This window comes from Mytilus edulis, chromosome 12 (assembly GCF_963676685.1).
Source record: "Mytilus edulis chromosome 12, xbMytEdul2.2, whole genome shotgun sequence".
Classification (NCBI taxonomy): domain Eukaryota; kingdom Metazoa; phylum Mollusca; class Bivalvia; order Mytilida; family Mytilidae; genus Mytilus; species Mytilus edulis.
In genome coordinates, this window is record NC_092355.1 from 70,118,029 (window position 1) to 70,132,320 (window position 14,292).

At 32.9% G+C, this 14,292-nt stretch overlaps 2 protein-coding genes across 2 annotated transcripts in view; both read left to right on the plus strand.

Annotated features, from left to right (window-relative positions):
• LOC139499020 (MICOS complex subunit MIC27-like) overlaps positions 1-9,541 on the plus strand; it is a 28,452-nt gene extending 18,911 nt beyond the window's left edge. The window contains exons 7-8 of the mRNA XM_071287685.1: positions 8,308-8,336; positions 9,436-9,541. Coding sequence (XP_071143786.1) covers positions 8,308-8,327 — 20 coding nt within the window. The 3' untranslated portion in view covers positions 8,328-8,336; positions 9,436-9,541. The remainder of the gene's footprint in view (positions 1-8,307; positions 8,337-9,435) is intronic.
• LOC139499018 (phosphatidylinositol 4-kinase beta-like) overlaps positions 1-14,292 on the plus strand; it is a 140,408-nt gene that overhangs the window by 47,015 nt on the left and 79,101 nt on the right. The gene's annotated exons all lie outside the window — the stretch shown is intronic.

Sequence of the window (14,292 nt, forward strand, 5' to 3'; positions counted from 1 at the left end):
TGTCATTATGGAATGGTCCAGGTAAGATTTTATAAGATATTACAGAATGGCTATAATAAAGCTAAAGACCATGTCATATCATTATGGAACGGTCCAGGTAAGATTTTATAAGATATCACAGAATGGCTATAATAAAGCTAAAGACCATGCCATATCATTATGGAATGGTCCAGGTAAGATTTTATAAGATATGAGAGAATGGCTATCATAAAGCTAAAGACCATGCCATGTCATTATGGAATGGTCCAGGTAAGATTTTATAAGATATCACAGAATGGCTATAATAAAGCTAAAGACCATGCCATGTCATTATGGAACGGTCCAGGTAAGATTTTATAAGATATTACAGAATGGCTATAATAAAGCTAAAGACCATGCCATGTCATTATGGAACGGTCCAGGTAAGATTTTATAAGATATCACAGAATGGCTATAATAAAGCTAAAGACCATGTCATATCATTATGGAACGGTCCAGGTAAGATTTTATAAGATATGACAGAATGGCTATAATAAAGCTAAAGACCATGCCATGTCATTATGGAACGGTCCAGGTAAGATTTTATAAGATATCACAGAATGGCTATAATAAAGCTAAAGACCATGCCATGTCATTATAGAACGGTCCATGTAAGATTTTATAAGATATCACACTGAATGGCTATAATAAAGCTAAAGACCATGCCATGTCATTATGGAACGGTCCAGGTAAGATTTTATAAGATATCACAGAATGGCTATAATTAAGCTAAAGACCATGCCATGTCATTATGGAACGGTCCAGGTAAGATTTTATAAGATATTACAGAATGGCTACAATAAAGCTAAAGACCATGCCATGTCATTATGGAACGGTCCAGGTAAGATTTTATAAGATATCACAGAATGGCTATAATAAAGCTAAAGACCATGCCATGTCATTATAGAACGGTCCAGGTAAGATTTTATAAGATATCACACTGAATGGCTATAATAAAGCTAAAGACCATGTCATATCATTATGGAACGGTCCATGTAAGATTTTATAAGATATCACACTGAATGGCTATAATAAAGCTAAAGACCATGCCATGTCATTATAGAACGGTCCAGGTAAGATTTTATAAGATATCACACTGAATGGCTATAATAAAGCTAAAGACCATGTCATATCATTATGGAACGGTCCATGTAAGATTTTATAAGATATGACGGAATGGCTACAATAAAGCTAAAGACCATGCCATGTCATTATGGAACGGTCCAGGTAAGATTTTATAGATATTACAGAATGGCTATAATAAAGCTAAAGACCATGCCATGTCATTATGGAATGGTCCAGGTAAGATTTTATAAGATATGACAGAATGGCTATAATAAAGCTAAAGACCATGCCATATCATTATGGAACGGTCCAGGTAAGATTTTATAAGATATCACAGAATGGCTATAATAAAGCTAAAGACCATGCCGTGTCATTATGGAACGGTCCAGGTAAGATTTTATAAGATATCACAGAATGGCTATAATAAAGCTAAAGACCATGTCATATCATTATGGAACGGTCCAGGTAAGATTTTATAAGATATCACAGAATGGCTATAATAAAGCTAAAGACCATGCCATGTCATTATGGAACGGTCCAGGTTAGATTTTATAAGATATGACAGAATGGCTACAATAAAGCTAAAGACTATGTCATGTCATTATGGAACGGTCCAGGTAAGATTTTATAAGATATTACAGAATGGCTACATTAAAGCCAAAGACCATGCCATGTCATTATGGAACGGTCCAGGTAAGATTTTATAAGATATTACAGAATGGCTACATTAAAGCTAAACACCATGCCATGTCATTATGGAATGGTCCAGGTAAGATTTTATAAGATATTACAGAATGGCTACATTAAAGCTAAACACCATGCCATATCATTATGGAACGGTCCAGGTAAGATTTTATAAGATATCAAAGAATGGCTATAATAAAGCTAAAGACCATGTCATATCATTATGGAATGGTCCAGGTAAGATTTTATAAGATATTACAGAATGGCTATGATAAAGCTAAAGACCATGCCATGTCATTATGGAACGGTCCAGGTAAGATTTTATAAGATATTACAGAATGGTTACAATAAAGCTAAAGACCATGACATGTCATTATGGAAAGGTCCAGGTAAGATTTTATAAGATATCAGAGAATGGCTACAATAAAGCTAAAGACCATGCCATGTCATTATGGAACGGTCCAGGTAAGATTTTATAAGATATTACAGAATGGCTATAATAAAGCTAAAGACCATGCCATGTCATTATGGAACGGTCCAGGTAAGATTTTATAAGATATCACAGAATGGCTATAATAAAGCTAAAGACCATGCCATGTCATTATGGAACGGTCCAGGTAAGATTTTATAAGATATCACAGAATGGCTATAATAAAGCTAAAGACCATGCCATGTCATTATGGAACGGTCCAGGTAAGATTTTATAAGATATTACAGAATGGCTAAATTAAAGCTAAAGATCATGTCATGTCATTATGGAACGGTCCAGGTAAGATTTTATAAGATATCACAGAATGGCTATAATAAAGCTAAAGACCATGTCATGTCATTATGGAACGGTCCAGGTAAGATTTTATAAGATATCACACTGAATGGTTATAATAAAGCTAAAGACCATGCCATGTCATTGTGGAACGGTCCAGGTAAGATTTTATAAGATATTACAGAATGGCTATAATAAAGCTAAAGACCATGCCATGTCATTATGGAACGGTCCAGGTAAGATTTTATAAGATATCACAGAATGGCTATAATAAAGCTAAAGACCATGCCATGTCATTATGGAACGGTCCAGGTAAGATTTTATAAGATATCACAGAATGGCTATGATAAAGCTAAAGACCATGCCATGTCATTATGGAACGGTCCAGGTAAGATTTTATAAGATATGAGAGAATGGCTATAATTAAGCTAAAGACCATGTCATATCATTATGGAACGGTCCAGGTAAGATTTTATAAGATATCAGAGAATGGCTATAATAAAGCTAAAGACCATGCCATGTCATTATGGAACGGTCCAGGTAAGATTTTATAAGATATTACAGAATGGCTATAATAAAGCTAAAGACCATGCCATGTCATTATGGAACGGTCCAGGTAAGATTTTATAAGATATTACAGAATGGAAACAATAAAGCTAAAGAACATGCCATGTCATTATGGAATGGTCCAGGTAAGATTTTATAAGATATTACAGAATGGCTATAATAAAGCTAAAGACCATGTCATATCATTATGGAACGGTCCAGGTAAGATTTTATAAGATATCACAGAATGGCTATAATAAAGCTAAAGACCATGCCATATCATTATGGAATGGTCCAGGTAAGATTTTATAAGATATGAGAGAATGGCTATCATAAAGCTAAAGACCATGCCATGTCATTATGGAATGGTCCAGGTAAGATTTTATAAGATATCACAGAATGGCTATAATAAAGCTAAAGACCATGCCATGTCATTATGGAACGGTGCAGGTAAGATTTTATAAGATATTACAGAATGGCTATAATAAAGCTAAAGACCATGCCATGTCATTATGGAACGGTCCAGGTAAGATTTTATAAGATATCACAGAATGGCTATAATAAAGCTAAAGACCATGTCATATCATTATGGAACGGTCCAGGTAAGATTTTATAAGATATGACAGAATGGCTATAATAAAGCTAAAGACCATGCCATGTCATTATGGAACGGTCCAGGTAAGATTTTATAAGATATCACAGAATGGCTATAATAAAGCTAAAGACCATGCCATGTCATTATAGAACGGTCCATGTAAGATTTTATAAGATATCACACTGAATGGCTATAATAAAGCTAAAGACCATGCCATGTCATTATGGAACGGTCCAGGTAAGATTTTATAAGATATCACAGAATGGCTATAATTAAGCTAAAGACCATGCCATGTCATTATGGAACGGTCCAGGTAAGATTTTATAAGATATTACAGAATGGCTACAATAAAGCTAAAGACCATGCCATGTCATTATGGAACGGTCCAGGTAAGATTTTATAAGATATCACAGAATGGCTATAATAAAGCTAAAGACCATGCCATGTCATTATAGAACGGTCCAGGTAAGATTTTATAAGATATCACACTGAATGGCTATAATAAAGCTAAAGACCATGTCATATCATTATGGAACGGTCCATGTAAGATTTTATAAGATATCACACTGAATGGCTATAATAAAGCTAAAGACCATGCCATGTCATTATAGAACGGTCCAGGTAAGATTTTATAAGATATCACACTGAATGGCTATAATAAAGCTAAAGACCATGTCATATCATTATGGAACGGTCCATGTAAGATTTTATAAGATATGACGGAATGGCTACAATAAAGCTAAAGACCATGCCATGTCATTATGGAACGGTCCAGGTAAGATTTTATAGATATTACAGAATGGCTATAATAAAGCTAAAGACCATGCCATGTCATTATGGAATGGTCCAGGTAAGATTTTATAAGATATGACAGAATGGCTATAATAAAGCTAAAGACCATGCCATATCATTATGGAACGGTCCAGGTAAGATTTTATAAGATATCACAGAATGGCTATAATAAAGCTAAAGACCATGCCGTGTCATTATGGAACGGTCCAGGTAAGATTTTATAAGATATCACAGAATGGCTATAATAAAGCTAAAGACCATGTCATATCATTATGGAACGGTCCAGGTAAGATTTTATAAGATATCACAGAATGGCTATAATAAAGCTAAAGACCATGCCATGTCATTATGGAACGGTCCAGGTTAGATTTTATAAGATATGACAGAATGGTTACAATAAAGCTAAAGACTATGTCATGTCATTATGGAACGGTCCAGGTAAGATTTTATAAGATATTACAGAATGGCTACATTAAAGCCAAAGACCATGCCATGTCATTATGGAACGGTCCAGGTAAGATTTTATAAGATATTACAGAATGGCTACATTAAAGCTAAACACCATGCCATGTCATTATGGAATGGTCCAGGTAAGATTTTATAAGATATTACAGAATGGCTACATTAAAGCTAAACACCATGCCATATCATTATGGAACGGTCCAGGTAAGATTTTATAAGATATCACAGAATGGCTATAATAAAGCTAAAGACCATGTCATATCATTATGGAACGGTCCAGGTAAGATTTTATAAGATATCACAGAATGGCTATAATAAAGCTAAAGACCATGCCATATCATTATGGAATGGTCCAGGTAAGATTTTATAAGATATGAGAGAATGGCTATCATAAAGCTAAAGACCATGCCATGTCATTATGGAATGGTCCAGGTAAGATTTTATAAGATATCACAGAATGGCTATAATAAAGCTAAAGACCATGCCATGTCATTATGGAACGGTGCAGGTAAGATTTTATAAGATATTACAGAATGGCTATAATAAAGCTAAAGACCATGCCATGTCATTATGGAACGGTCCAGGTAAGATTTTATAAGATATCACAGAATGGCTATAATAAAGCTAAAGACCATGTCATATCATTATGGAACGGTCCAGGTAAGATTTTATAAGATATGACAGAATGGCTATAATAAAGCTAAAGACCATGCCATGTCATTATGGAACGGTCCAGGTAAGATTTTATAAGATATCACAGAATGGCTATAATAAAGCTAAAGACCATGCCATGTCATTATAGAACGGTCCATGTAAGATTTTATAAGATATCACACTGAATGGCTATAATAAAGCTAAAGACCATGCCATGTCATTATGGAACGGTCCAGGTAAGATTTTATAAGATATCACAGAATGGCTATAATTAAGCTAAAGACCATGCCATGTCATTATGGAACGGTCCAGGTAAGATTTTATAAGATATTACAGAATGGCTACAATAAAGCTAAAGACCATGCCATGTCATTATGGAACGGTCCAGGTAAGATTTTATAAGATATCACAGAATGGCTATAATAAAGCTAAAGACCATGCCATGTCATTATAGAACGGTCCAGGTAAGATTTTATAAGATATCACACTGAATGGCTATAATAAAGCTAAAGACCATGTCATATCATTATGGAACGGTCCATGTAAGATTTTATAAGATATCACACTGAATGGCTATAATAAAGCTAAAGACCATGCCATGTCATTATAGAACGGTCCAGGTAAGATTTTATAAGATATCACACTGAATGGCTATAATAAAGCTAAAGACCATGTCATATCATTATGGAACGGTCCATGTAAGATTTTATAAGATATGACGGAATGGCTACAATAAAGCTAAAGACCATGCCATGTCATTATGGAACGGTCCAGGTAAGATTTTATAGATATTACAGAATGGCTATAATAAAGCTAAAGACCATGCCATGTCATTATGGAATGGTCCAGGTAAGATTTTATAAGATATGACAGAATGGCTATAATAAAGCTAAAGACCATGCCATATCATTATGGAACGGTCCAGGTAAGATTTTATAAGATATCACAGAATGGCTATAATAAAGCTAAAGACCATGCCGTGTCATTATGGAACGGTCCAGGTAAGATTTTATAAGATATCACAGAATGGCTATAATAAAGCTAAAGACCATGTCATATCATTATGGAACGGTCCAGGTAAGATTTTATAAGATATCACAGAATGGCTATAATAAAGCTAAAGACCATGCCATGTCATTATGGAACGGTCCAGGTTAGATTTTATAAGATATGACAGAATGGTTACAATAAAGCTAAAGACTATGTCATGTCATTATGGAACGGTCCAGGTAAGATTTTATAAGATATTACAGAATGGCTACATTAAAGCCAAAGACCATGCCATGTCATTATGGAACGGTCCAGGTAAGATTTTATAAGATATTACAGAATGGCTACATTAAAGCTAAACACCATGCCATGTCATTATGGAATGGTCCAGGTAAGATTTTATAAGATATTACAGAATGGCTACATTAAAGCTAAACACCATGCCATATCATTATGGAACGGTCCAGGTAAGATTTTATAAGATATCACAGAATGGCTATAATAAAGCTAAAGACCATGTCATATCATTATGGAATGGTCCAGGTAAGATTTTATAAGATATTACAGAATGGCTACAATAAAGCTAAAGACCATGCCATGTCATTATGGAACGGTCCAGGTAAGATTTTATAAGATATCACAGAATGGCTATAATAAAGCTAAAGACCATGTCATATCATTATGGAATGGTCCAGGTAAGATTTTATAAGATATCACACTGAATGGCTATAATAAAGCTAAAGACCATGCCATGTCATTATGGAACGGTCCAGGTAAGATTTTATAAGATATCACAGAATGGCTATAATAAAGCTAAAGACTATGCCATGTCATTATGGAACGGTCCAGGTAAGATTTTATAAGATATTACAGAATGGCTACAATAAAGCTAAAGACCATGCCATGTCATTATGGAACGGTCCAGGTAAGATTTTATAAGATATCACAGAATGGCTATAATAAAGCTAAAGACCATGCAATGTCATTATGGAACGGTCCAGGTAAGATTTTATAAGATATCAGAGAATGGCTACAATAAAGCTAAAGATCATGTCATATCATTATGGAACGGTCCAGGTAAGATTTTATAAGATATCACAGAATGGCTATAATAAAGCTAAAGACCATGCCATGTCATTATGGAATGGTCCAGGTAAGATTTTATAAGATATTACAGAATGGCTATAATAAAGCTAAAGACCATGCCATGTCATTATGGAACGGTCCAGGTAAGATTTTATAAGATATTACAGAATGGCTATAATAAAGCTAAAGACCATGCCATGTCATTGTGGAATGGTCCTGGTAAGATTATATAACATCATCCATGCCTAAATTTTGTAGATGACATATACTTTGAAAATGATCTGTGTAAAACTATTTCATAAAAGAAAATTACCAAAGAGGGCAAATTTTGCTGTAAAGAGGAAGGAAACTAGGATCAAAATCTAAACAGAAATTTACAAAAATTTACTAATTCTGTCACTGTTTAATGGTTTTCTATGCATAGACATTCCTGGTAAACTAGAGGACATTTCAATTTCTGAAGGTCATGGAATCCATTTTAGAGGTTTTTAAATTTGTGTGTTCCAGTTATGATTCAAGAATTTATCATTAGTTAATGTTTTCTAAGATTAAAATTTGTTACCAACATCTATATGTACAGTAATTTATTGTGGCCAGTTATATATTAAAATAAAATAAGATGTATTTTAATTCAATCATATGTCATTTTCAGATAAAGATAAAAAAGAATAAAGAGGAGAGGTAATAATTTTATTCACAATATTTACAAATTGATAAAGTTTATACCATTATAGTTATGATATGCTGAAGCTTACCATTATATTTATACACATACAAGCTTCACTTTTTGTATAAACTAAAAAAAAAGAAAAACCATTTATATCAGATATTCAGTTTACAAATTGATGTATATATGTGATTTCAATCCTTATCCAAAAAAATTAAATATTTTGATAAGAATTACAGTTGCAAAAACTAGTTATAATACATAAATATACAACAGAAATTACCGAAAAATATAGTGCGGAACAACTGGCAATAATGAACACCAGCATCTAACATCTAAAAAATATCAAGCATAAAATTGAGAATGGAAATGGGGAATGTGCCAAAGAGACAACAACCCGACCATAGAAAAAAACAACAGCAGGAGGTCACCAACAAGTCTTCAATGTAGCGAGAAATTCCCGCACCCGGAGGCGTCCTTCAACTGGCCCCATAACAAATATATACTAGTTCAGTGATAATGAACGCCATACTTATTTCCAAATTGTACACAAGAAACTAAAATTAAAATAATACAAGACTAACAAAGGCCAGAGGCTCCTGACTTGGGACAGGCGCAAAAATGCGACGGGGTTAAACATGTTTATGAGATCTCCCCCCTCCCCCTATACCTCTAGCCAGTTAACATGTTTGTGAGATCTCAACCCTCCCCCTATACCTCTAGCCAATGTAGAAAGTAAATGTAATTGTATACAAACAAAGACAGACTAAACTAACAAAGCTTGGCCTAGAAATCCTGAGCCCTTGTTCATAAAACTACTAATTAATCAGAGTGCAAAATATGCATGAAAAGGCCAAATTCTGCCTTCTTGCTTGGTTGTTTTCTGAGTTTTTTTAAATTATGATGACATCGAGGCCGAATAGTTTTCAATATTTATGGACAAAGGGAGATAACTCATTTCAAATTCTAATTGGTTTTTTTTTTTTATATATGTCAAGAAGTCGAACAAACAAAAAAAGACTTTTGGCATGATTTCCTATAATCCTCAAGATAGGTGAATGTAATTTAATCATAACAAAATATAACTTTATTATTATTTATTATTAATTTCAGATTCCTGAGTGAATTAAAAGAGGTGGAAAATAGACATGTGTATTTGTGATATGTACATTTAAAAAAGATTGTTGATGCTTTTAATAAAAAGCATGAAAAAACAGAATATGAATTATTGTGGTTGATATCTATTAAAAAGATAAAAAAAGTTTTACATTGTTCACATATCAAAAAGATTAAATATTGTGTTTTTGTATTGAGTGAATATGTTCATGTTGGCCAGAGACACATAATCTTATAAAATCTTACCAGGACCATTCCACAATGATATGACGTGACATGGTCCCGAACTTTATTCCATACAAAAGTATGTAATTCAACTCCTGATGAGTCAAAATTGGATGAGTCGAAATTTCGGTTGAGTCGAACTATGTTTACGGTCCCAAGGTTAACAAAAGCATTCAAAATTCATTTTTAGCTCACCTGGCCTGAAGGGCCAAGTGAGCTTTTCCCATCACTTTGCGTCCGTCGTCCGTCGTCGTCGTTAACTTTTACAAAAATCTTCTCCTCTGAAACTACTGGGCCAAATAAAACCAAACTTGGCCACACTCATCATTGGGGTATCTAGTTTTAAAAATGTGTCCGGTGACCCGGCCAACCAACCAAGATGGCCGCCATGTCTAAAAATATAACATAGGGGTAAAATGCAGTTTTTGGCTTATAACTCAAAAACCAAAGCATTTAGAGCAATTCTGACGAGGTAAAATTGTTTATAAGGTCAAGATCTATCTGCCCTGAAATTTTCAGATGAATGTTGGGTTGCTGCCCCTGAATTGGTAATTTTAAGGAAGTTTTGCTGTTTTTGGTTATTATCTTAAATATTATTATAGATAGGGATAAACTGTAAACAGCAATAATGTTCAGCAAAGTAAGATCTACAAATTAGTCAACGTGACTGAAATGGTCAGTTGACCCCTTTAGGAGTTATTGCCCTTTATAGTCAATTTTTAACCATTTTTCGTAAATCTTAGTTATCTTTTACAAAAATCTTCTCCTCTGAAACTACTGGGCCAAATTAATCCAGACTTGGCCACAATCATCTTTGGGGTATGTAGTTTAAAAAATGTGTCTGATGACCTGGCCATCAAATCAAGATGGCCGCCATGGCTAAAAATAGAACAGGGGTAAAATGCAGTTTTTGGCTTATAACTCAAAAACAAAAGCATTTAGAGCAAATCTGACCCAAGTAAAATTGATTATCAGGTCAAGATCTATCTGCCCTGATATATTCAGATGAATCGGACAATCCCTTGTTGGGTTGCTGCCCCTGAATTGGTCATTTTAAGGAAATTTTGCTGTTTTTGGTTATTATCTTAAATATTATTATAGATAGAGATAAACTGTAAACAGCAATAATGTTCAGCAAAGTAAGATTTACAAATAAGTTAATATGACCGAAATGGTCAGTTGACCCCTTTAGGAGTTATTGCCCTTTATAGTCAATTTTTAACCATTTTTCGTAAATCTTAGTTATCTTTTACAAAACATGCAAAAATCTTCTTCTCTGAAACTACTGGGCCAAATTATTCCAAACTTGGCCACAATCATCTTTGGGGTATCTAGTTTTAAAAATGTGTCTGGTGACCCGGCCATAAAATCAAGATGGCCGCCACGGCTAAAAATAGAACAAAGGGATAAAATGCAGTTTTTGGCTTATAACTCAAAAACCAAAGCATTTAGAGCAAATCTGACTAGGTACAAGTGTTAATCAGGTCAAGATCTATCTGCCCTGATATTTTCTGATGAATCGGACAACCTGTTGTTGGGTTGCTGTCCCTGAATCGGTAATTTTAAGGAAATTTTGCTGTTTTTGGTTATTATCTTGAATATTATCATAGATAGAGATAAACTGTAAAAAGCAATAATGTTCAGCAAAGTAAGATTTACAAATAAGTCTACATAACCGAAATGGTCAATTGATCCCTTAAGGAATGATTGTCCTTTATAGTCAATTTTTAACAATTTTTATTAGCATTTTCCACTGAAACTACTAGGCCAAGTTCATTATAGATAGAGATAATTGTAAGCAGCAAGACTGTTTAGTTAAGTAAGATGTACAAACACATCACCATCACCAAAACACAATTTTGTCATGAATCCATCTGCTTCCTTTGTTTAATATTCACATAGACCAAGGTGAGCCTCTAGTTTTATCTCGAACTAATACACATATGTCAAAACATGCCCTCCGGGCTTTAATTGGATTGAAGTGTAAATCTGACAATACACCTGTAATTAAATTTCCGGTCACTGACCACTGTATTTGATTTATGACATGCTATTTCCATGAGTGTTTACCTAGATTATCTTTTATAGAATTTTGATAAATAATTAGTGATATATTGTTTATGTTTATGAAAAAGTATTTAAAATGTTCACAAAACAATAGAAAACTTTCGAGTTTGATGCATTTCCGTCAAAAACTCTGGTTTTAGTGAACGTCATGTGTGCGTTTAGGGGCGTCATCACTTCCTTTCCAATGTTGAGCGAGTGGTAGGAAAACTATAATTCTATATTGTATGAATTATTCGGCAAATTGAATTCTCAAAATTGACATTCAGCATTGCTGTCATTAGGGAATTGTCATTAAGTACCTACAGAACAACTATTATTTCTAGTTTATCCTGCACAATGACGATCACTAAGACGCTTGATGAACTTAAATAGTGCAGGGATACAGGCGACCCCCTCTACCTGGTAAATGACGTCATAAAGGCGTGTATAATTGACGATTTTTTTCCAGTGACGGATGAACTCGAAAGTGGTCTATTAATTTGTGATTTACACTAATTAGCTTGGGTGTGTATAAAGGGTGTCTTCAACCTATGCCAACATTTGATAAAAATATATTCAACCTATGCCTACAAACAAAATACAATAGGTGTTGTTATAACAATTATTAATTAATAAAAGGTAAAATACAGTCAGTATATTTAAGCACTAAATATTACTCTTTAAAAATTCACAAACAAAAATAAAGTATTTGCAAAATTGTGTTGTAGTAAAAAATGGAATTATAAACAAATTCTAAAGAGACCAAATTGTAAAAAAGAACACTTGATACTAGCAAAATTGAGTTGAAATAAATATTAAATTATTATAAAAATAAAATAAGACTAAATTTCTAAAATTGGGCGCACTACGTTTGCGCGCATTTGGGGATTAAAATGTTTTACGTTTGCGCGCAGATTTTGATTACATTTGCGCGCATTCATTTTACAGGTAAACGCAAGTAAAAATATACATAAAAATCAAATTAAATTATAATTGACTATATATTTTGTTTTTCTTTTAATAATAAATATGACGATCAATTATTAATTTTGAAAATATTTCTTAATTCAAATTATATATTGTTCATATTGAATTCAAAAACCAATAATTCAATTCAATTCTTTATTACTTTAAGCACATTATGCTTATCAGTGCAATAAATACAAATACATTTTTATAATACAATATGACATAATATATCAGAGAAGCAAATAAATAAGTATTGACCAATAACAGTTCGATTAAGTGCATTAAACAAGAATTTACACAAATTACGCAAATCTTTTATATTTTCAGTGCTGAGAAGTTGCACTAATTTGAACTACGATGGACGTCTATAATAATAAGGTGTGATAAACTGTCTCCTTAAGTCTCTGTAGCATTCACATTGTAAAACAAAATGGAATTCATCTTCAGTGATATTCAAAGTACAAAGAGTACACTTTTTATCTAACCTGTTTACTCCATGATAACGGCCTACTTCAACAAACAAATTATAAAGTGATCATTATACACTCCTTAGTATAGCTTAAGGCATACATGTAACTTCATTGCGAATATTTCAGAGTGAAAAATGTTTCAACGATTAGTGATCGTTTTTAAAATTAGTCAATAATTTAAGTTAGTTTGTAAAGTGACACCAAGGCACAAACATGGACTTTTGGCACCGAAATGAATTTATCAATACTTTTACTAGATTAGCTATGTTTTAGAATTTTAACTTTTTATCTGTACATATTTCTAGGATTAAGTGCTTGACTGTGCATAATAAAACGGACTTATCTTACTCGAAATCCCACTTCCAGCAGGGGAATGAGTACTTGTACTTCAAGTGTAAATAATTGAACAAATTATGGTTAATAAGTATTATTACCTGTATTTTACCTGAGTTTACCTGTCAAAAAAATGCGCGCAATTGTAATAAAAAGCTGCGCGCAAACGTAATGATTTTTGCGCGCAAATGTAATGGTAATGCGCGCAAACGTAATGCACCGCTAAAATTAATTACATAACAATACTTGAGAAAAAAGAGACCAAAAAATGTTTCAATAGTGCAATTTTTTTTATTTCTTTTTCATTATTTTGTTGTATTAAATATGAAACATACTTTCACAAGCAACAAAATATACAAATATAACATATTTCAACAGAAACTTTTTTCTAAATCAAATTAATTTTGCAATATAAAATTTTAAATAAATTTAAAAAAAAATTTTTTTTTGGTTCATTTATAGGCAGCAACTTTCCAGTTGGACAGTACACTATTTATTTACTTTGTTTTACGGGTAGTTTAGAAAATTCAAGTACTCTGTGTTTGTTTTTATTCATTATATATTGAGTTGTGAGCTTCTGTCCAAGTTTGGTACAAATCCAGGATAGTATAAAAAAGTTATTAAAACTTTAAAAACTTTAACAATAGAGTGAATGTATTGTATTCTGGCAGAAAAACTAAGTCCTTTTATAGGTAAAATACGGGGGAAAATGGCTTTTTTGTTTTACAAAATTTAGTTCTGGATACTACAATGTATCTAATGATCATAAACAAGCTTCTGTTTAAGTTTGGTACAAATCCATGATAGTTGA